The 25,551-nt window shown below is 39.9% G+C and overlaps 1 protein-coding gene across 1 annotated transcript in view; it reads left to right on the forward strand.

Moving 5' to 3' along the window:
• Positions 1–2,449: 2,449 nt before the first annotated feature.
• LOC104241802 (phosphatidylinositol 4-kinase alpha 2) overlaps positions 2,450–25,551 on the forward strand; it is a 30,976-nt gene continuing 7,874 nt past the window's right edge. Inside the window, exons 1-4 of the mRNA XM_070168552.1 lie at positions 2,450–2,518; positions 2,645–2,817; positions 2,942–3,137; positions 17,203–17,343. Coding sequence (XP_070024653.1) covers positions 2,471–2,518; positions 2,645–2,817; positions 2,942–3,137; positions 17,203–17,343 — 558 coding nt within the window. The 5' untranslated portion in view covers positions 2,450–2,470. The remainder of the gene's footprint in view (positions 2,519–2,644; positions 2,818–2,941; positions 3,138–17,202; positions 17,344–25,551) is intronic.

Consider the following 25,551-nt stretch of genomic DNA (forward strand, 5'->3'; position numbering starts at 1 on the left):
CTATGTTGGAAAAGCAGACTAGGGAGTGGAGACCCTATGTTGGAAAATCAACTAGGGAATGGTGACCCTATGCCTAAAATAAAATCAACTAGGGAATGGAGACCCTATGTTGGAAAAGTAGACTAGGGAGTGGAGACCCTATGTTGGAAAATCAACTAGGAAATGGTGACCCTATGCCTAAAATAAAATCAATTAGGGAGTGAAGACTCTATGTTGGAAAAGCAGACTAGGGAGTGGAGACCCTATGTTGGAAAATCAACTAGGGAATGGTGACCCTATGCCTAAAATAAAATCAACTAGGGAATGGAGACCCTATGTTGGAAAAGCGACTAGGGAGTGGAGACCCTATGTCTAAAATAAAATCAACTAGGGAGTGGAGACCCTATGTTGGAAAAGTAAACTAGGGAGTGGAGACCCTATGTCTAAAATAAAATCAACTAGGGAGTGGAGATCTTATGTTGAAAAAAACGTAACTAGAGATTGGGGACTCTAGGCTACCATATTTTTGAATTTTATTCTCTTTTTTATTTTATTTTATTTTATTTTATTTTATTTATAAAATGAGTAAAAATGCAGGAAAGAATTTGGAGGAGACTTCCCTTTTGGATTGATTGTTGTTGCAAAGCTATTTCTAGCCCTTGTGCAGTTTCTCTTTGGTTGCACCTGCTTCTTGCAAGGTTACTTTGGACTGAACATGTTTTATGTTTTCAAACAAAGAACAATTGTTAGTTTGAAACGATGGTTGGTTTTGTGTCCTTGATTGTTTCAATCACTTGATCTCGTCCCGGCTTCTTTGATGAAGATCTCAATTGCAACTACTCGTTTTCTGGGGACCGATTTCATTTAAGGCCCTGAGAACCTCTGGTTTTCCAGATTTTGCCATGACGGTTGTCAGTGGAACTCAACCTTTTCGACTTTATTTTGCCTTCATAGGTCTTTCACTTTTGACTTGAGGTTTTTCTTTTTCTTTTTCTTTTTTTTTCTCTCTTTTTTTCTTCTTCTTTTTTTTTCTTTTTTTTTAGAAAAAAAACTTTGGAGCATAGGGGGACTTTTGGCTCCTCAAACTTTGTCGTAACATCTAGTTGTGTGGGACTTAACCTTTTCCAACTTTATTTCTCCATCGTAGGCCTTTCATTTCTGGTTTCTCTCTTCGAACTTTAATTTCAGATCATTTGGGTACCTTGGCTTTTCAAACTTTTGTCGAGATGGTTGGCCATGTGGGACTCAACCTTTTCAACTTTATTTGCCTTTATAGGCACTTCAATTTGATTTTCTCCTTCTAAGAGTTTTGATTTCGAAGTATCGGCCGCCATGGCCATGCTGGGTGCCTTTTTGCATATTAGCTTGTATCAAATGAGAACCCTGTAAATCAGTCTTGCTATCTCTTCTTTGCATAAATTTTGGAATAGATTTAGACCGAAAGGGATTCAAAGAAAGCAAACAAGGGAATGGAGAATTAGTTTAAACAAGATGTGTCCCTTTCGGGGAAAGGAAAGAAGGACTTATTTAGAGTACATACGGACTTCAATGAATATTACATGCCTTTTGGACAGGATGCTTGATCTGTATAAACCGTCCGACTCTCATAAATTCATCACAACTTCTGCCTCAAAATTGAGAAACCTTTCCAAGACTCTGTTGATGCTGATGGCTGTGAGGATTTTCTTTTCGATCATGGGAGCCCTTTGCGGGTTTTCATGAGCTAACCTTTCTTAATTCTCTTCTCACCATCGCCTAATAGTGCTCTTTGTGAGTTTTCACTAACATGACTCTCTCATTTCTAGTTTCTCTGCATACTGTCGCCTTACGGTGCCCGTGTGAGTTTTCACCAATAAGACTCTCTCATTTTGTTGTATCAGATCCAAGTAACTGTATCCTCCAATTTTGAACATCTTTTACCAATTGATCGAAAGGACTTGAACAGTATTTGGGGTAAAAGGAATTTGGATTGAATTACAAATTTGGAACCTTTCAGGCGAAACCATCGCCGAACAATTATAACATCTGTCCCAGTTTCACTTTTGGGGGAATTTGGAGTTTTATTTTGGTGTGACTGAACCCCAGAGAGAGGCTGCCTACGTATCCTTTCGGAATCAAGTCGAACATAGTTCAGGGAACTTTGTATTTGATTTTCTTTTGTTTTTCTATTTTGTTTTTGTTCTCTTTCTTTTTCCTTTCCTTTTTCCTCTCTTTTTTTCATTTTTTTTCATTTCATTTTCTTTGTCTTTTCTTCCTCTTTTTTTTTGTTTTTTTTTCATTTCATTTTTCAATAACACTTTCAGGTTCCAAAGAGGGTAATCAAAGAATGGGAGCCGGCTCAAAGGGTTTTCAAAAGGTTGATAGTGTTTGGGTAACAAGAATAAAAGTCTTCTTCATCCCAACCGGAGAACATTAATGCTATATAAAGGATCCAACATAATACGTTTTGACTGCATTTGCATTGGCAATTGTTTCAGGGACATTTCCTTCGATGTGTCCCAAGTACAATGCACTCTTTTGGCAGTACTCTTGTTGTAATGTATGGACCTTTCCAATTTTAGTTCCACCTCATAAGTTCTTGCACATTCTCACTCAGCGGTTAATAGATTTATTTTTTAATTTGTACTATTTCATAACTGTCGATATCTTTGTATTTTATCTTCAGCATGCTGCATTTCTGGCCCTGCTTCCTCTTGTGAGGCAACGAATAATTGATGGGTTCAATGAAAAGGCTCGTGATATGTTTCAAAGGGAGTTCGATTTCTTTGACAAGGTTACATCTATATCTGGCGCACTCTATCCACTTCCCAAGGAGGAGAGAAGAGCTGGCATTCGGAGGTAAAGTAGAATGTGCACCAAGATTTAATATTGTTGATTTGTGTACAATATGTTGTATATATAGGTGCTGTGTGCCTTCTGATATTTGTCTATCTTGAACAAACCTCATATTTTCATTTACTAGGGAGCTGGAGAAAATTGAGATGCAAGGAGATGATCTCTATCTACCTACAGCTCCTAATAAAATCGTGAAAGGGATTCAGTTTGATAGGGGAATTCCCTTGCAATCAGCTGCCAAGGTTCCTATTATGATCACATTTAACGTTGCAGATCGAGATGGCGATCAAAATGACATAAAACCCCAAGCTTGTATATTCAAGGTAAGATTAGGGGATACAAGTGTATTTTATTGATCTAGATCTTAGATATTTTATTTCAGATGAAAGAAAATCTGCCTAAGGTCTTGCCTTCCTGCCACAACTTTTTCCCACCACATCGTTATGCTTAGCAGCTAATATATATAAATTTAAAGGGATTTCTTCTCCGTAAAAGTCTTCTTTCAGTTAATTCCAGTGGATGGTTGACTGGCTTGCTTCAGAAGTATTGAAAGAAGTGAATGAAAATCATTAAAATTTATGAGTCTCTTTTTCATACTTAACGATTAGTAGGTAATTACTCTATTTTGAGTTTAATGGTTAAGTTTGACATTTTACTGTTGTTGCATAGAACTCGGACTGGTCTGTCACACCCCAACCTTGTGAGGTGTGGCTGGCACCCGATGCCCGAAGGCCCGAGCGAACCAACCATGAGATATGATCCGAAATATAATAACCTGCAGGTAGAAGAGCCCAACACGACATATATATATATATATATATAAACTAGGCCAACAAGGCTGTAACAACAGTATAACAGCTATCCAGAAGGCCGATAGGGTGATACGAAAAATATATATATACAATGACCGCTAGTCTGCAAGCCTCTAAGAGTGTAAGACAATCTCAACAGGGCGGGACAAAACCCCCGACATGCCCAAAACCACACATATACATCTGTAATAGTACCTATGGACTCAAAGTCAGCAACTCCGAAGAAGTGGAGTGCGAAACCCAACGCTGATCCTGGGGGTCCTACTGAGGAGGCACACCACTCTGTCTATTCGAACCTGTGGGCATGAACACAGCGCATAAAAATGCGTCAGTACGAAATATGTACTGAATATGTAGGGCGACAAGTGTAACATGAAAAATGTAATTAACAAGAGAAGAGACATAGAGATAATTTAAATTCTGAAACTAGCCTCGGTAGGAAACTAAAATTCAACATGGATATAAATGTATGCTCGTGACACCGTCGTTCACTATCGCTACTTATAATATATCACATTATATAATAATAAATCCCTCTGTGGGGCTATAATATCCATAACATACCCGGCCATAATAAAGGCTCGGTAGAATCGTACCCGGCCACGTGAAGCTCGGTAATCCCAACTGATCAGTGGTTACACAATATGTGTCATACCCGGCCGTCTATAATGCGGCTCGGTAATGAAAGTAAATACATACATATACTAGATCATAAATTATATAGGTGCAATGTGAAACCAACCTTAAAAGACGTATTCTAAGAAGAGTCGAAGTGGCCTATCATCATTCTTCCCCGACTATCATGGTTGTGGCTAAAAATATTTAATTTTCAACTACGAGCCAACAAGTACTAAGAACATGAGAGTTGTGTATTATGAGTACCTTTGAAGTAAATGTTACTTATTCATGATTTATATGAACGTCGAAAGGAGAACGAGTAAAAGGCTCTAGTTCTTTTTAAGCAAGGAACAAGGAAATCCGAGAATTCATAGATATCCTCTAGAGTAAGCAATCTATGAGAAAAGATCAGGTCTAAGCATCTTTATAAGTTGAAGGTGAAATAACTCGAATCCGACGAGACAATTCGATAAACGTTTATTCGAATTCTAGTCATGCCGAAAAGTATAGCGAAAGCCCTACATACCTTGTCGATGGAGTTATATACTGTTTCCAAGACCTCAAAAGCCTTAGGAATGATTTCCTACATAATACAAACCATTCAAAATCAAATTCAAGCTCATAGCTTAAATAATTCTTCATTTAGACATTTACGCGAACAACTTGTGGCCATGAATTTGTAGACTCTTTTGTAGATTAATTTCCCCCCAACACACCACCAAATTTTACTTTACTACATCTCCTCATCAACAGAATTCCATCCATGTCTTCACAGATCCAAACAACACAATAAAATCATATAGAACAGCCCCAACAATCAAGCCATATTAAGAGAGGTTTCTAAAAAAAATCAAGAATATTTCTATAGAGGTTTCAACTATTTCTTAAGAATTCTTACGGTAGAAGTTTACAAAGATCAAAGAGGAAGTTAAATCATACCTTATGTGACCAGAATTACTCAAAATTCGAAATTACAAGACGGAGTCTTGCTATGAAAAGTGAAACACCGAAGAATTCACGATTCCGAAGCTACCATGGTGTTCTCCATCTTGAGGATGACTAAATTGTTGTTATGCTTGGCTAGATGGATGGGAGAAGTTTGAGAGGAAATCCCTAGGTTTTTGGTTCTGTTTTGGAGAGGATAAAACGCAGGGGTTCTGTTTTAAAAATTGACTTAAATAAAGAAATTTTGACTAAACCCGACTAGGCACACTGTTCCCGTAACAGTGTGCACCCCTGTACGGAAATGTTAATATCTCTCTACTCTAAAGTCGTATGAACGAACGGTTTGTTGAGTTGGAAACTAGACTCATAGACCTTCGATTAGGTAGGTAGAACACACCATAACTCCCAGTATATTGAGAGAAAAGGTCATCAACATTTTATCCAAATTCCAGTGAAATTTAAACCCGTAACTTGCGCGCGATCTTTGTCGAATTTTTAATCACAACTCAAATGACTTCCAATCTTAACGTATAACTATCGCATCATTTAAATATCTCATCGAAATTATCTTCCTACTGAATTATCCCATTTACAGCATGATAACGCCGAATACACAAGGTGTAACATTCTCCCCTCCTTAAGAACATTCGTCCTCGAATGTTAACGGTTAACCTAACTTCTGAATTTTTTTTTAAAAAAAATTCGCCAGAGTTTCCCCTATAAATATGAATATCCAAAACCTGCCATCAGCCCAAACATACATATCTAAGGCCACACAGGGCTACACATCATAATAATAACATCAACTTGGCCTCACCCGACCATTTGCTTATACAATAATGATAATAAGAAGGTTAGCCATAACTTAATTACCTTAACTGTCACTGGTTGATATATGTGCAACACCTGCCATGTTTGTCTCAGGCATATCACCTGAAGACTCAAATAAATGAGGGTATCTGGACTTCATGTCCTCCTCGGCCTCCCATGTCATTTCCTCTACATTATTGCTCCTCCAAAGTACTTTTACTGAGGCTACCTCTTTAGTCCGTAGCTTACGGATTTGACGGTCAAGAATGGCAATAGGTATTTCTTCATATGACAAGTTCTCGGAAACTTCAATATCCTCGATAGGGCTGATGCAAGAAGGATCACCTAAGAATTTCCGAAGCATGGAAATGTGAAATACCGGATGGATTGCTTCTAATTCTGGTGGCAGGTCAAGTTTGTAGGCTACTCGCCCAATTCTCTGAACAATCTGATATGGCCCAACATATCTAGGGCTGAGTTTTCCTTTCTTACCAAATCTCATTACACCCTTTATAGGCGACACTTTCAAGAATACCCAGTCTCCCACAGCAAATTCCAAGGCTCGGTGTCGGTTATCTGAATATGATTTCTGTCGACTTTGAGCTGTACGCAACCTTTCCTGGATCAACTTTACCTTTTCTACAGCTTGTTGTACCAATTCAGGTCCTAGCAACTTTGTCTCACCAACATCAAACCAGCCAATAGGAGATCTGCATTTCCTCCCATATAGTGCCTCATAAGGTGCCATCTGAATACCGGCATGATAACTGTTATTGTAGGCAAACTCAATAAGCGGTAAATGATATTCCCAACTTCCCTTGAAGTCTAAGACACAAGCTCGCAACATATCTTCAAGTGTCTGAATAGTGCGTTCGGCTTGTCCGTCGGTCTGCGGATGAAATGCTGTACTAAGGTTAACAAGAGTACCCAAACCTTCTTGAAAAGACCTCCAGAAATTAGCTGTAAATTGGGCACCTCTGTCAGATATAATAGAAAACGGAACTCCATGTAGCCGAACTATTTCCTTGATATACAGGCTCGCATAGTCTTCAGCTGAATAGGTGGTCCTAACTGGGAGAAAGTGAGCTGATTTCGTCAGCCTATCCACAATGACCCAAATAGAATTGAACTTACGGCGAGAATTGGGCAATCCTGTAATGAAATCCATATTAATCGATTCCCATTTCCAAGCTGGAATCTCAATATTTTGAAGTAGCCCTCCAGGTTTCTGGTGTTCAGCTTTAACCTGCTGGCAGTTGGGACACTGAGCCACAAATGTGGCTATATCTTTCTTCATGCCGTTCCACCAGTATAGCTGACGAAGATCATGATACATTTTGGTTGAACCAGGATGAACTGAGTACCGAGACTGGTGCATCTCTGTCATAATTTGCTTACGAAGCTCCCCAACATTAGGTACACACCATCGGCCTTTATATTTTAGAATTCCATCATCAGATTGCTCGAACAACTGCTTCTTCTGAAAAGGGATACTCTCTTTAATTTTGACTAACTCCGGATCCTCAAATTGACGCATTTCTACCTCAGCTACCAGTGATGACCCCGCAATATTTTGGACTACTACACCCTGGTCACCTGTATCATGTAGCCGTACACTCAGGTTAGACAATTGATATATCTCTTTAGTCATTTCTAATTTCCCAGCTTCTACATACTTCAAGCTGCCCATGGATTTACGACTCAATGCATCAGCTACCACATTCGCTTTGCCCGGATGGTACAAAATATCCACATCATAGTCCTTCAGCAATTCAAGCCATCTTCTTTGTCTCAAGTTCAAGTCTTTCTGCTTAAATATATATTGTAAACTTTTGTGATCTGTATAGATATCCACATGAACACCATAAAGATAATGACGCCATATTTTTAAGGAAAATATAACGGCTGCTAACTCAATATCGTGAGTCGGATAATTGTATTCGTGCTTCCGCAACTGCCTCGAAGCATATGCAATAACTTTTCCATGCTGCATTAGAACACATCCCAATCCAACCCTGGATGCATCACAATATACCACATAACCTTCAGATCCTTCCGGAAGTGCTAGAACAGGTGCTGATGTTAAGCGTTTCTTCAACTCATGAAAGCTCCTTTCACATGCATCAGACCATTGGAACTTAACGGCTTTGTGTGTCAATTTTGTCATGGGAGCAGCAATAGAAGAGAAGTTCTCAACAAATCTCCGATAATAACCAGCTAAGCCCAAGAAACTACGAACTTCCGTAGGAGTTGTAGGTCTAGGCCAGTTTTGTACTGCTTCAATTTTCTGACCATCTACCTTAATACCTTTATCGGAAACGATATGCCCAAGGAAAGCCACTGAATTCAACCAAAATTCACATTTGGAGAATTTAGCATATAATTTCTGATTTTTCAAAGTCTGCAACACCACACGCAAATGATCCTCATGTTCTGCTTCTGATTGAGAATATACCAGAATATCATCAATGAAAACAATTACAAATATATCTAGAAATGGCTTGAAAACCCGATTCATTAAATCCATAAAAGCTGCTGGCGCATTAGTAAGACCGAAAGACATCACAAGAAATTCATAATGGCCATATCTAGTCCGGAAAGCCGTTTTCGGAATATCTCTCTCCTTAACTCGCAATTGGTGATAGCCGGATCGAAGGTCAATCTTTGAGAAATATTTGGCACCTTGCAACTGATCAAACAAATCATCAATTCTGGGTAAAGGGTACTTGTTCTTGATAGTCACTTTGTTGAGCTGGCGATAGTCAATACACATTCTTAACGAACCATCCTTCTTACGAACAAACAACACTGGTGCACCCCAGGGAGATGTGCTGGGCCTGATAAAGCCCTTATTCAAAAGATCCTTCAACTGGGCTTTCAATTCTTTTAACTCAGCAGGAGCCATTCTGTATGGAGGAATAGATATTGGTTGAGTATCTGGAAGCATATCAATAGCAAAGTCGATTTCTCTTTCTGGAGGAAGACCAGGAAGTTCATCAGGAAATACATCAGGAAATCGATTGAAGGGTTGGAGATTTCACCTCCATATCATGCACTCGTACCAAATGATAGATGTACCCTTTCAAAATCATCCTTCGAGCTTTAAGGTAAGAAATAAACTTTCCCTTAGGCGCTGCAGCATCACCTTTCCATTCAATAATAGGCTCACTTGGAAAATTAAAACGAACAATCTTTATCCAGCAATCTACATTGGCATAACAAGAAGCCAACCAATCCATACCCATAATGATATCAAAATCGACCATTTCTAGCTCATGCAAATCTGCTAACGTATGGCGGTCATGAATCTTCACGTCACAACTTCGATATACCCGTCTAACTACAACAGACTCACCCATTGGCGTAGATACCTCAAAGGACTGTTGCAACAATTCAGGCTCTCTATCCCATTTACTAGCAACGAAGGGGGAGATATACGACAATGTAGAACCAGGATCTATCAAGGCATACATATCGATAGAAAAGACGGATAGTATACCTGTAACCACGTCCGGAGATGACTCTAAATCCTGACGACTCGATAAAGCATATATGCGATTTTGCTGACCTCCTGAACCAGAAGCTCCAAATCTTCCCCTACCCCTGCCAGCTGATGTCTGCATACTCTGTCTAAGGACGTACCGAAGAAGAAGAAGCCCCTGCAGATGCCGTCGGTTGAGCCATACCCCCTCCACCTGTCATCGGATAATGTCTCATAATATGACCTGGCTGTCCACATGTATAACATGCATCAGAACCCTGGCGACATGGTCCAAAATGATTTCGGCCACATCGATCACATCTAGGAAACTGAGGCCTCATCTGACTGAACTCGCCTCTAAACTGTGGATCTGGGGTCCATGAACTCTGACGTGGACCAGAATAAGTGGTCCGATCCTGGCGCTGTCCCTGAAACTGTGGCGGTGCACTGGCTGCCGGATAAGACTGACGCCGGGGAAACTGTGGCCTAAATCCACCTCGAAACTCCCCTATGTTACCTGCGAACCGCGCCCTCTTCTGCTTCCCTCTATCATGCTCTCGATTGGCTCGTTGTTGCCTCTTGCGATCCTCTAGACCCTGTGCATATGCTTGAATACGGGAAATATCCATTCCTTGGTTTAGAGAAGCTGTAGTGCACTCATTTATCAAGTGTGCCCCCAAACCACAAACAAACTAGTGTACCCGATCACTCATATCAGCAACAATCGTAGGAGCATACCTAGCCAAAGAGTTGAACTGCATGCTATATTCCCGAACGCTCATATTACCCTGTTCTAAGTGTAAGAACCTATCTCGTCGGGCTCTTCGAAGCTCGATTGGCAAATATTGCTGTAAAAATGCCTCAGAGAACTCCTTCCATGTCACTGGTGGCACATTAGGCCCCCGAGTTTGCTTCCAAGTCTCATACCATGTCACAGCAACATCACGTAGTCTATAAGAAGTAAACTCCACTGACTCAACATCCGTGGCATGTATAATTTGTAAGGTCCGTTGCATAAGATCCAGAAAATCCTGTGGGTCAGCATTAGGATCAACCCCTGTAAATACTGGAGGATCCAAGTTGATAAAGTCTCGAACTCTCGCACTCACGGACCTATCAGCAATACCGAAGGTCTGGTGTTGGGCCTGGGAGGCCACTATTCGAGTCAGCAATTGTACAGCACTTCGCATGTCTAGGTCCTGATCAGGAACAACTGGGAGAGGGACTGGAGGTATGTTAGCTCCTCTACGCCCTTCCGGGGGTGGTGGGGGGTACTGCCCTGGAAGCCTGAGAATCAGCCTCATTCTGTGGCTCATGTTGATCTACATTAGCAGGTGGCACCTGACTTGTGCCCTCTCCCGCCTCCTCGTCCAACCTCTGAATAAATTTCATAGCCACTTGTCTTCTCCTAGTGTTAGGCATCACTGAGAAGGTAAACAAAAAAGAGAATTAGGAATGAACACTTATGATTAGGCTCTATTGCACGATCTAGATCAAGAAGAAAGTAATAATCCTAAATGCCCAATAGCCTCATGTTTATAAGTGTGGTGCACAACACACCATAAACAAGACTCTACTAGACACGGCTTGTAGACTCCCTAGGACTGACCTGCTCTGATACCAAGTTTGTCACACCCCAACCTTGTGAGGTGTGGCTGGCACCCGATGCCCGAAGGCCCGAGCGAACCAACCATGAGATATGATCCGAAATATAATAACCTGCAGGTAGAAGAGCCCAACACGACATATATATATATATAAACTAGGCCAACAAGGCTGTAACAATAGTATAACAGCTATCCACAAGGCCGATAGGGTGATACGAAAAATATATATATACAATGACCGCTAGTCTGCAAGCCTCTAAGAGTGTAAGACAATCTCAACAGGGCGGGACAAAGCCCCCGACATGCCCAAAACCACACATATACATCTGTAATAGTACCTATGGACTCAAAGTCAGCAACTCCGAAGAAGTGGAGTGCGAAACCCAACGCTGATCCTGGGGGTCCTACTGAGGAGGCACACCACTCTGTCTATTCGAACCTGTGGGCATGAACACAGCGCATAAAAATGCGTCAGTACGAAATATGTACTGAATATGTAGGGCGACAAGTGTAACATGAAAAATGTAATTAACAAGAGAAGAGACATAGAGATAATTTAAATTCTGAAACTAGCCTCGGTAGGAAACTAAAATTCAACATGGATATAAATGTATGCTCGTGACACCGTCGTTCACTATCGCTACTTATAATATATCACATTATATAATAATAAATCCCTCTGTGGGGCTATAATATCCATAACATACCCGGCCATAATAAAGGCTCGGTAGAATCGTACCCGGCCACGTGAAGCTCGGTAATCCCAACTGATCAGTGGTTACACAATATGTGTCATACCCGGCCGTCTATAATGCGGCTCGGTAATGAAAGTAAATACATACATATACTAGATCATAAATTATATAGGTGCAATGCGAAACCAACCTTAAAAGACGTATTCTAAGAAGAGTCGAAGTGGCCTATCATCATTCTTCCCCGACTATCATGGTTGTGGCTAAAAATATTTAATTTTCAACTACGAGCCAACAAGTACTAAGAACATGAGAGTTGTGTATTATGAGTACCTTTGAAGTAAATGTTACTTATTCATGATTTATATGAACGTCGAAAGGAGAACGAGTAAAAGGCTCTAGTTCTTTTTAAGCAAGGAACAAGGAAATCCGAGAATTCATAGATATCCTCTAGAGTAAGCAATCTATGAGAAAAGATCAGGTCTAAGCATCTTTATAAGTTGAAGGTGAAATAACTCGAATCCGACGAGACAATTCGATAAACGTTTATTCGAATTCTAGTCATGCCGAAAAGTATAGCGAAAGCCCTACATACCTTGTCGATGGAGTTATATACTGTTTCCAAGACCTCAAAAGCCTTAGGAATGATTTCCTACATAATACAAACCATTCAAAATCAAATTCAAGCTCATAGCTTAAATAATTCTTCATTTAGACATTTACGCGAACAACTTGTGGCCATGAATTTGTAGACTCTTTTGTAGATTAATTTCCCCCCAACACACCACCAAATTTTACTTTACTACATCTCCTCATCAACAGAATTCCATCCATGTCTTCACAGATCCAAACAACACAATAAAATCATATAGAACATCCCCAACAATCAAGCCATATTAAGAGTGTTTCTAAAAAAAATCAAGAATATTTCTATAGAGGTTTCAACTATTTCTTAAGAATTCTTACGGTAGAAGTTTACAAAGATCAAAGAGGAAGTTAAATCATACCTTATGTGACCAGAATTACTCAAAATTCGAAATTACAAGACGGAGTCTTGCTATGAAAAGTGAAACACCGAAGAATTCACGATTCCGAAGCTACCATGGTGTTCTCCATCTTGAGGATGACTAAATTGTTGTTATGCTTGGCTAGATGGATGGGAGAAGTTTGAGAGGAAATCCCTAGGTTTTTGGTTCTGTTTTGGAGAGGATAAAACGCAGGGGTTCTGTTTTAAAAATTGACTTAAATAAAGAAATTTTGACTAAACCCGACTAGGCACACTGTTCCCGTAACAGTGTGCACGCCTGTACAAAAATGTTAATATCTCTCTACTCCGAAGTCGTATTAACGAACGGTTTGTTGAGTTGGAAACTAGACTCATAGACCTTCGATTCGGTAGGTAGAACACACCATAACTCCCAGTATATTGAGAGAAAAGGTCATCAACATTTTATCCAAATTCCAGTAAAATTTAAACCCGTAACTTGCGCGCGATCTTTGTCGAATTTTTAATCACAACTCAAATGACTTCCAATCTTAACGTATTACTATCGCATCATTTAAATATCTCATAGAAATTATCTTCCTACCGAATTACCCCATTTACAGCATGATAACGCCGAATACACAATGTGTAACATGGTCAATGCTTATAATATCAGAGGGTGAAATATATATTGTCTTCATCTCATTTGCAATGCCATGCTGAGGTAACGTTGAAGCTTTGCCGATGATATGTTGAGTTGTAAATCTTTACATCTCTGTTCTTGCATCACGACCGTTTGAAACTTGACTTCCTACAACAACAATAATATACCCATTATAATTCCACAAGCGGGGTCTGGGGAGGGTAGTGTGTACGCAGACCTTATCCCTACCTGGCGAGGTAGAGAGGCTGTTTCTGATAGACCCTCGACTCAATTGATTTAATGAGAGTCCCACTTGATTTTAAATTCTCGTTAATTATATTCCAAGCCTTAAATTTGACTTCTTAAATTTAAAAAAAAAATACCAATTGGGGTTAAAGGGGTAGAAAGTTGTTAGGTTAATTGGTATTAGAATGGGTGATGGCTTAGGCACGTTGGAGGATTAGAAAGATGAAATGGAGGCTATTTTCAGGCTTGGAATATAATTAACGAGAATTTAAAATCAAGCGGGACTCTCATTAAATCAATGAAAATATCAAGTTTTGACAGATTTGAAAGGTGTCTTTTGGGCCTTGATTTTGTGGTGTTTTTAAATGAGAATTTGGAAATATCATTGGTTCAAAAAAAAAAAAATTGGAAAAGGATAAGGATGTGTGGTTGTCTTTAGGACACAAAGCTAAGACAAGAATAACCAGAATTTAAAACGGTAAGTTTAGGAAGGAAGGGGAAAAAGAAAGAGAAATAGGTAACTACTAGGAGCACTCCTAGATTTATATGCGTCCGCGCATTATTAGGAACTCCACAGAGAATTCTATCGAAGCACAATCAGATGAATTGAAGCATATATGATACTTGTAAACTCCAAAAAGCCGGTCTTATCAAGAAGGATCCTATAATGCAATCAAAAATTTAATTCTACTAGTTGTTCTAACGTACTCAGACAAACTATAAAATATCTTCTTCTAGAAAATTTTAAGGTGCTGCGTACTACACTGCCAACATCAACAAAATCTGCTGTAACAGAATCCAGAAATAAAACTGCAAATATGAAAGATGAAAAAGTAAGCATGGAAATAGTAAATTAGGTCAAACCGTCAAAGTCACACAGTTGGAAGTAACTAGAGAGAAGCATTCTCCGTTTTTTTGGAGATATTCAGCATCATCTAGGGGATCTTTTTTACACCAAAAATAAAATAAAAACAGGCAGTTCATCTTGACTTCCTGTACGGAGTTGCGGGTTCCTTCATCTGTGTTTCTCTCCTTCCACGCAATCCACCATACACAAGCAGGTATCATTTGCCACCATTGTTTTATGTCCAGCAGTACCTCCAGTATTAATCCAGCATGCCAACAGCTCTGTTGTATTCTTTGGCGTAGCCCACTTTATTCCTTTCATGTTGAAAAAAGCTGCCAAATCTCGCCAGTAACTTCACAGGCTAGGAAGAGATGATTTATGCTCTTAGAATCTTTTTCACACAAAAAACATTTAGAATACAGCTGCAACCCTTTTCACATTAATTTTTCTTGGGTCAAGCATGCTTCCTTAGCTAGATTCCAAGAAAAACATGCCGCCTTATAAGGTATCTTCACTTTCCATATTTCCTTCCAAGGCCATTTGAATCTCTGTTGCCCACTGTGATCGAGTGTTATATATGCTATTTTACAGTGTACACAGCTTTGCAATGCCTCCGCCATATTCAACTGTCTTCAGCTGCTGTAGTTCCTGGAAAATATCCCAAACTTCTAAGAAGTTCAGCTACTCTATCCACTTCCCAGGCGTTCAAAAACCTTCTAAAATTATATTTCACCCCGATTTATCCCTAACTTCAGCAACAGATGCCTCTCTACCCCGGGTAGGGGTAAGGTCCGCGTACACTCTACCCTCCCCTGACCCCATTTGTGAGATTTTTTACTGGGTTGTTGTTGTTGTTGTTCAGCAACAGATGCATCAGGTTGTTGGCTCAAACAGAAAGATCAATCTTTTAATGGTCCATGTTGGCTTCAATTGTCATTCCAGAAAGAAGTTTTCATCCCATTACCAAGTTTTATATATATTGACATAATTGGCAAAAGCAGGCCAATAGTTTCTGATGGACTTCCATACACTAACATCATAAGGGGAAGTCACTTTAAGACCCACTTACCTTCTTGTCCGTGTTTTTCACTGATAACCTTTCTCCACAAAGCTTGCTCTTCCAAACTAAACCTGCGTATCATTCATAAGTAAACTTTTATTCTGCATTCTCAAATTTTTATACCTAACCCCCCTTCCATCTTGCTAACAGTGAGAGTTCTTCATTTTACTAAGTAGAAACATTTCTTGCCTTGTTACCTTCCCAAATGAAGTTTCTCCTCAAAGAAGCAATCTCTTTTCAATTTTTGCAGGCAAAGGAAATAAAGACATCATATATAGGTAGGTAGTGAGTAAAGAGCAATGTTTACCAAAATCACCCTGCGTCCAAGGATAAGTGTTGTCTCTTCCATCTAGAGAATCTTTTTTCACACCTTTCAAGAACTCCATCCCCGATATCTTGTGACTTATTTCTTGACCCCAAATCCATCCCTAAGTAACTTGTAAGAAGAGATCAATTTCACATCCTCGAGTTGCTGCTAATACTTGAATCTCTGACACTTCATTTACCGGGAACAATAGACTCTTCCTCCAATTAATTTCTAGCCCAGACACAACTTAAGCATTTTACAAACTTTTAACATTCTTAAATTTGTATTCCATTAGAGGGTTTTGTGGATTGCATGAATTTTCTATTGGATATGTGTATAAAGCTAAAGGCAAACGTCTGATTTATTTAAACCTATCTAAAGAGAAGTTTCTACTTTCAAATCATATAATAGTTGGTTCAATTATTCCGGTGTTATGAATTCAAAAGAGTTCGGTAGCTTGAGAAAAAATCTCTATTTGAGAAAAGTGGATAAATTTTGAACGACTAAAGGCAAAGTAGAATTAGAATAGTGGTATTTGTAATTTACGATCATCAAATTCCAGATGTTTGATTTTGAAAGTCTTATCAAATTCAGAAGTATTGTGGTAAGTAATTGAACTTTTGCATAAATTGTAATCAAAGGTAAAATGAGTAAGATATTCCATTTTAGGGGCACTAAATCTTTTTAAACCAATTTCATATAGGAACAATGTCATTTCATTTATTATAGAGGAGTTGGAAAATTAGTTACTTTTCTTATCTTACTGATACATCAGTTTTAGGAATATGATCTAGAAGTTATGGATTTTGAGCAGTAAGTAGATGAACTTGACATGGGCTCAACGATCCTGAATACTTTGTGCAATTAAAAAGCTTTCCCAAGCTTATTCAGATCCTACAGAAATAGTATTGTGATCAATGCCTAACTTTAGTTCTAAAAAGGATAAGCGGTCACTGCAAATATATCCGGCTAAAGAGCCTGAGTCGAATCTCACTGAGAACTAACGCATAGCTATAATTATCAATATCACTAAAAAAATAGGTTCAAACAATTTTCGAGTTATAAAAATTGTGATTTTGTTTTAAACTAATTAAATAACAAATACTAAAGTAATTAAAAAAAAGTAACTAAAGAGATAAGTTGTGTTCGATGAGTAAAAAGCTAGGATAGTGATTTCTGGAATTATCAGGATGAGTGTCTAACATGTTTCCTATAATTTTGCCGAATTATTCTCCGATGATCGTGAGTTCTCTTGTTAGTTTTCAGTATGCTAACCAACTCAATCTTGTTTATGCTATTTTACAATTGGCCAAATTTTGTTTTTCTTTGGCATAGGTTGGAGATGATTGTCGACAAGATGTTCTTGCTTTACAAGTTATTTCACTTTTAAAAGATATCTTTGAAGCTGTTGGGCTTAATCTTTATTTATTTCCATATGGAGTTCTCCCAACGGGCCCAGAAAGAGGAATAATTGAGGTGAATCTTTACATGACATCTGCCTATGGTTTCATGGATGCGTATGCTTTCATAATGAAATTTTCATATGTGAAATGTCTGGAAACTGCTGATTTATCTGAAAAAAGAAGAAAGTGGAAATAGATATGAATATAGAGGAGAAAAAAGACATATGAAGATGAAACTAGCCATAACTGACCTATTAAGTTTTACCCAAATCAGTTCTGTTAGCTATATGCCCTTATTTTCGTAGGATTTGCTATTTTAGCGGAATCAGATTGTGAAATAGTCCCTTGAGGGATTCATCATGGAATGTCCTGATGACAGAGTTTGCAGAAAATGTAGGGACAAACTCGGAGACTCTAGGAAAACTAAGAATAGATTGAAATAGGAGAACAAGACAATTAATCAAGCTCTTCCATTCTGTTTGTTGCTGTTGCGACCAAAAACACCCACGCAAGTGTACGTGATCGTCAAGTAATAGAGTAGTGAATAGAGTATCGTTCCCACGAAGACTTATGATTAACTGTTGACTGATTCAAACCCAATTTCTTTATCTACCCAAGAGATTGTTCACAAAAGAGAGATGTAATTATTTTACTACTTAACTATAAATAATTAATCTAACTAAAACAAGTAACCAAACAAATAGCAATTACGAGTAACAAACAATAGGAGAAGATATTCCAGGGTCACGGGCATAGTTACAATCGTGTTGTGTTCTTGGCTCAAAATGACTAATCAATTTGTCTGGGTTATTGATTGACATGGTTGATATTACTCATAAGAATCTGTCGAGTTCTTACTCGCCTATTCAAGTCAACTCAATGCCTATATGTCTATGGAATTAAGATTAACAAGAACGCATTTACAATTCTTGTATTTCAACCAAACAAGGCAATTGGGTATATGTCTATCCCAATTGCAAATCCGTTCCCCGAGGCCCGGGATCAAGAACTTGCTCTATTTAATTCTATATGCAATCTAAAGTTCCCACTTTCGAGTTCAACTAAAGATTCGTAGATAGTATTTCACTGTTAGCTACTCAGTAGAATAATTAAGAACATAATTAAATAAATAACCCAATATGATAAACCAATTTTGTCAAATTAAAATTCAAACAACAACATTCATGTTTTACCCACGACCCTAGAACAATGAGTCTTACCTGCTCATACTAGTGTTCATCATAAATAAGTTCAATTTCATGACAAAACAACAAAAACAAGAGAAGAAAAGAAGAACTTGATGGTCAAAAACTCCTCCTTGCCTCTTGTCTCTCTATCTCTTCCACTAAACTATGAAAAACTTCCTCTTTTAACCTTGGACGAGCTTGACTTTATATAGGTTAAGTGGGTTTCTCCCCAAATTTCCAATTTTACCCCTAAATAACTTTTTTCGGATCGGACAGGCGCGAGCTCGCGCACAACTTCGCGCATGATTCTGCCTCAGCTCTTCTTACGCGCGACTTCGTGCGTTTCTTCGCACGTCTGACACTTGATTTCGTCCATTTTTCGTCTCGTCCTTGCGCACACTCGACTCCGAGGGGTTGTTCTTGCTCATAAATCATTCCAATATCCTCTTGAAAGCAGCATATAGGCTCCTCATCCTGCAATGTATACATATCACAATTAGAGCCTATTTTTCATTAATTAACCATAATATGTCATTGGAATATAATCAAGCGGAAGCATAAACAATAGCTAAATCACCTAGATTTCTCCTATTATCAACACCCCACACTTAATTCATTGCTAGTCCTCGAGCAATCAACTATACTTTCTAGAGAATCCTTCACTCAACCATTTTCCTTAACGCATTACACCTAGAACAATGTACATGTATTACGCCTAGCAGTAAACAATCCTAGCCCCAAAATCGACTCTCAAGTGCCACGCAATATTCACACTTCCTCAAAGTACTCTACATAGAAGTCAAGACTTGCTTTTCCGTCACGAATCATATGCCCTCACAATTACATCAACAGAAACTGAGTTCAATCCACCACATTCAATTCATATATTCACATATATCAAGGAAATCACTCACTCTCACAAAAGAGGTCACATGCATGCAATTGGTACCATAAGCTTGCCCTTAATGTAAATCTCTACTAATGCAGGTTAGCTCGATCCCAAATCAATTAGGACTTTTTCATGGTTGTAATGTGGGCTAAGGGACGGGTAGGATGTATTTAGGAATAGTAACTCAACCTCTAAGCACTTTAACACATCACATAAACAATTTTGTTTGCGCAAATTCTTCAACCCACTTCTCATTCACACACAATATCATCCCACAAATACTCCCTTCTTCTTTAAGCATTCTATTAATTCATTCCCACTAGCTGGAACAAGACACAATGTAATCATCTTCCCCTTTTTTTTAATTAGTTTATTCTTCTTGTCACTCAATTTCTGCTAGTGGTGTATTCGTTTACAACATAATTGCACCTTTTATCCTTTTATTGGTTCCACTCAAAAGCCACCCCACACTTATTTCCTTCTTACTTCTTTTAGCGCTCCTCTCACAATCAAAGTGCTTTAAGAGGTAAAAGGATCAAAACAATGTCAATTAAGAACAAAAGGGTATAGGCTTGTAATGCGGGTGCCAAACAAAAGTCTAAAGGCTCAAAAAGGGTTAACTAGGGACAAATTTTATTTGTGATAAGCAATTAAGCTCAAAAAAGTCAAAGAAAGCCTAACATCATTTTTCAAACCAAGCGTTACCTCAAATTTCGCTTCAACTCATATATCAGGCAAGTTCTAGACACAAGTATCATACATGGACTACACAAATACTCACCACACATGGCATATGACTCATTCAGATCAGCTAATCAAGATGCTCCATTACGAGCATTCAATTCAGTACAAATATACAAATTAAGGTGCTTTCAGTGAGATTCAACAATTAGGACTAAGCGTTACACTCTAGGGTCTATTGTGTTCAGGTGTGTCAACGCTATGGGTTCTCTTTTAATTTTTATAGCTCGTAGCCCATTTTCCTAATCTACAAATCAAAAAGAAAACAAAATAAAAACTACTTATGCCCGGTTCAAGCTAAACCCTTGGAAAAGAACCGCGGCTTAAAGAAAAACCAAGGGGGAATTGCTACACTACCTAAGAAAAAATAAATTTTTTTTTGTTATTTTCTTTAGACTCACTTCCCTCAAGAAAATCGTCTAAAAGATCCATCATCAGGAAGAGCTTACAGATTTTTTTTTCTCGACTCAGTCCCTCAAAAACCCCGTCGAAAGGGATCCGTCTTCGGGCCGAGCCATTTCTCTAAATAAAAAAAACTACTCCTGCTTAACAAAAACTATCAAGTCAACATGAAACACACAAGACAACCCGGAAATTAGTACAACTATATACAACATACAATGAAGGAATCCCTATTAAAAAGAAGACATGTCCCCATGGCTTAAAATTTAAAAGAACAGTGAGGTGAAGAGACTTCCCTGAAGCTTCACTCTTGATCGGAAACAGTTTCGGGGTTCACGTTACACGCACGCCCCAAAGCTCGCAGCCAACCCATGAACTTCTTTTCCGACTTGACCTGTCGGTCAGCTATCGCATCCACACGAGTGCCCAAATCATTTAAGGAGGTGCGTAGACCAGCCACCTCCTGCTCCAATGTGGTGTGCCGGGACACTCAGGCAGTTCCTGAAGAGGACGCCGCTCGTGACAGTGCTGCAGTTGTTGCGCGGGGCGCTTGGGCCTGTGCTTCGCCCTCCATATCCATTGGCTCTTCCTCCTCCGATGCATCAGAACCACTTTCATCCTTACCAGCCCATCCACACGAATATTTTCAGGCACCTGCACATTCCTGCAAAGCTTAGTCACCAAAGTTGGGAAAAAAAGCCATACTGGCGTTGGGGGCATCGGATAAACATCTCGTCGTGGATCACTTTGGCCATGTCAAAGGGAAGACCCTTAATCAAACACCAAATCAACGCAGCCCGGGGTCCATTCACCTCCGTAGTATTTGTGGAGGGAATAAGGCGACTGTTGATCACATACAGCCAGCTCTTCGCCTCTGGAGTTAAGACGGATGAATGGAACTTCTCTCCATGTTCTAGCCACTCTACCATTTGTCCTGGTGCGCAACTTTCATCAAAGAAGCGCTCTCACTTGGCATTGGTTGGATTTCGCCCATATTTATAAAAGTCAGTGTTCTCAGGTAGAGGGTCAGGCAGTTGATAAGATGTGCGTATCGCCTCAATGGAGGCATCCACCGCCTTACGGCGCACTATGACCACATGGTTGACATGCTCTGGTAGATTAGCATAGAATTCGCGTACAACCATTACATTAGCCTCCCCTGGCTCGTCAATGAAGGCTTGGAAACCCCGCTCCATCAACTCATTGTACATGTGGGGGCATCGTTCCTTGACTTTTTTTATGTTGATGCCCTTCTCTGGAATTGCCTTCCCTGTAAAACGGGTCTGAGCCTCAATGGAGACAAATTTGTTGCTGTCATAGGAATGTGCCGGAGCTTCTCTTTGGCAGCTTGAGGATAGACCCGTGGCTTGGCGCTTTTTCGATGGTGCCATAATACCTGCAAAACATGGACACATTAGCTCAGCCCAACAAAAATAGTGTCACTTGATGCGGTTACTCAGACTTCACACGCAAAATTGGTCACAACTACAGAATCATGCTCATTGAGGCCTTTCCACAAACACCTTGTGGGCATTAGGCTCTCACAGCTTTTTTCTAAGGGTCTTGCACAAGGGCTTCCCACAAGAGCTCATCCATAACCCAAATCAAGTACTACCCACCCCACACTTACAACAAACTAACCCCATAATATATTTCACCAAGTTTGAACACCAAATCACAAAACACATCTACATTAAAGGCATAAGATACAACATGAAACTAAAATCTGAAAATAGAAAGAGAAAAAGAAAGAAAACTAAAACTAGGGTTCATACCTTGTTAACAATCGTGAGAGAGGGAGATGCTGCTAATCTCGTGAGATAGGGGGATGGGTGTTGGAAGTTGGGATAGTTTGGGAGAGGGGGTTTTGGGTTTTGTTTAATAGAAGGGGGAGGGGGAGTTGTTCTAAAACAAATAGTCAATTTAAACTACAAGAATAAAAAGAAAAACTAAAACTAAAGAGAAAAACAAAATGCCTGAAAAGTTCCAGGCTGAAAGGGTCGCCCAGGCGCGCGAACATACGCGCGAAGTTTGTAGCGCGCGCGTTTGTTCGCGCGTTTCCATTAAGTTCAGGCAGAAAGGTTCGCGAACTTGTGCGTAAAGTTTGGAGCTCGCGCGGTTCCGTTAAGTTCCAGGCAGAAAGGATCTCCCAGGCGCGCGGACATACGCGCAAAGTGGGCGCGAAGTCGCGCTCCTGGGGATTTATTTTTACATTTATTGTCACCTGTTTTGCTCCTGGTTGATGGTCCTTTTACCTGCCCTTCGTCGCCTGCATTTGTTAGTAAGTTAAAGCTCAAAATCAAACAGTACTACTATCGTTGGGTTGCCTCCCAACCAGCGCCTTATTTAACATCGTGGCACGACGGTTACAACATTTTCTCAAGCATCCTTCAAGTCCAATGAGGTCTTGTGACGTGCAAAGTCACCACCCCAGTAATGTTTTATCCGTTGACCGTTCACCAAGAAAGTGCCAGTGGAACTCATATCTCTTAACTCCACGGCTCCATGAGGCTTCACGCTTACCACAACAAAAGGGCCTGACCAAAGAGATTTAAGCTTTCTGGGAAAAAGCTTCAACCTCGAATTGAACAACAGAACTTCTTGCCCTGGCTCGAACTCTCGATGTTGAATGTGCTTGTCATGCCACCTCTTAGTCTTTTCTTTATACAATTTGGCATTCTCATATGCATGTAATCGAAACTCCTCGAGCTCATCGAGTTGCAGTAGCCTCTTCTCTCCAGCTAAGTCCCCATTCATGTTTAGCTTATTTATTGCCCAATAGGCCTTGTGCTCAAGTTCGACGGGCAAGTGACATGCCTTCCCATACACCAATCTATAAGGAGAAGCCCATATGGGAGTTTTGTATGCTGTTCGATACGCCCACAATGTGTCGTCTAACTTTCCGGCCCAATCTTTTCTATTTGCACTCACTGTTTTCTCGAGAATTTGCTTGACCTCTCTGTTTGAAACCTTCACTTGACCACTCGTCTGTGGATGATAAGCAGTGGAGACCTTATGCTTGACCCCGTACTTTGCAAGGACATTGTTTAACAGTTTGTTGCAGAAATGCGTACCTCCATCGCCGATCAACACTCTGGGAGTTCCAAAGCATGTGAAGATATGCTTTTTGACAAAGCTTACCACTACCTTTGCATCATTAGAGGGCAGAGCAATGACCTCCACCCACTTAGACACATAATCAACTGCTACCAAGATGTATCTATGGCCGTTTGAGTATGGAAAAGGTCCCATGAAGTGAATTCCCCAAACATCGAAAAGCTCCACTACCAGGATGTTTTGCAGCGGCATCTCGTGCTTCTTAGTGATCGTCCCGATTCTTTGGCACCTGTCACACATTTTAACAAAGGTGTGTGCATCCCTAAAAAAATTTGGCCAATAGAAACCTGATTGTAGCACTTTTTGGGCGGTCCTGTCTCCACCGTGATGACCTCCGTATGACGAGGCGTGACAACTATGAAGTATGACACTCATCTCCTCCTTAGGAACACATCTCCACACCAACTGGTCTGCACATAGCCTGTATAAGAATGGCTCATCCCATATGTAAAGCCTCACATCATGCAAGAACCTTCGTCTATTGTCTAATGTCAATTCAGGTGGTGTCACCCCACTTGCAATAAAGTTCACATAATCTGCATACCACGGGACTGTACTTGAGGTGATTGCCAATAACTGCTCATCAGGGAATGTTTCCTTGATTGCATCCCCTTCAGCCACATGGTTCCGATTTTCTAATTTGGACAAGTGATCAACCACTTGATTCTCTGTTCCTTTGCGATCTCGGATCTCTAAATCAAAATCTTGCAGCAATAGGATCCACCGAATCAGTCTCGGCTTGGCATCCTTTTTCTCAAATAAGTACCTGATGGCTGAATGATCTGTGTAGACGATGACTTTAATCCCCACAAGATATGACCTAAACTTGTCAAATGCCCACACCACTGCAAGCAACTCTTTTTCAGTGACGGTGTAGTTCATCTGAGCTGGATTCAGAGTTTTGATCGCATAGTAGATGGAGTGGAATATCTTATTTCTCCTTTGCCCCAAGACAGCACCAACAGCCAAGTCGCTAGCATCGCACATCAACTCGAATGGCTGCTCCCAATCCGGAGCAATTATGATTGGTGCAATAACCAACCTTCCTTTCAGCTCCTCGAATGCCTTCAGACAGGCATCATCAAATTTGAAGGCCACATCTTTCTCAAGCAACCTGCACAAGGGAGAGGAAATTTTCGAGAAATCTTTAATGAAACGACGATAAAAACCTGCATGGCCCAAGAAACTGCGAATGCCTTTGACAGATATCGGTGGAGGCAATTTTTCAATAGCTTCCACATCTGCCTTGTCCACCTGCAAACCATCTTTGGACACCTTGTGTCCCAGGACTATACCTTCACGTACCATGAAATGGCACTTTTCCCAGTTTAGCACCAAGTTAGTCTCTTCACACCTAGCTAGTACTTTATCAAGGTTCATCAAACAGTTATCAAAAGAGCACCCAAACACAGAAAAATCGTCCATGAACACTTTCACAAACCTCTCAACCATGTTAGTAAAAATGGCCATCATACACCTTTGAAAAGTCGCAGGTGCATTACAAAGACCAAAAGGCATTCGCTTGAACGCATACGTACCATAAGGACACGTACAAGTGGTCTTCTCTTGGTCTTATGGGGCTATAGCAATCTGATTATACCCCGAGTAGCCATCTAAGAAGCAATAGTACTCCTGGCCAGCTAATCTATCAAGCATTTGGTCAATAAAGGGGAGGGGAAAGTGGTCCTTCCGGGTGGCATTGTTCAATTTTCTGTAATCAATGCAAATTCTCCACCCAGTGACAGTTCTTGTAGGTATCAAATCATTATTCTCATTAACTACTACAGTCATCCCCCCTTTCTTGGGTACACATTGAACGGGGCTTACCCATTTGCTGTCTGAGATAGGGAATACAATACCTGCATTGAGCCACTTAATCACTTCTTTTCTTACCACCTCTTTCATAATTGTATTGAGTCGGCGTTGTTGCTCTACAATGGGCTTG

Source organism: Nicotiana sylvestris, chromosome 3 (assembly GCF_000393655.2).
Source record: "Nicotiana sylvestris chromosome 3, ASM39365v2, whole genome shotgun sequence".
Taxonomy (NCBI): Eukaryota; Viridiplantae; Streptophyta; class Magnoliopsida; order Solanales; family Solanaceae; genus Nicotiana; species Nicotiana sylvestris.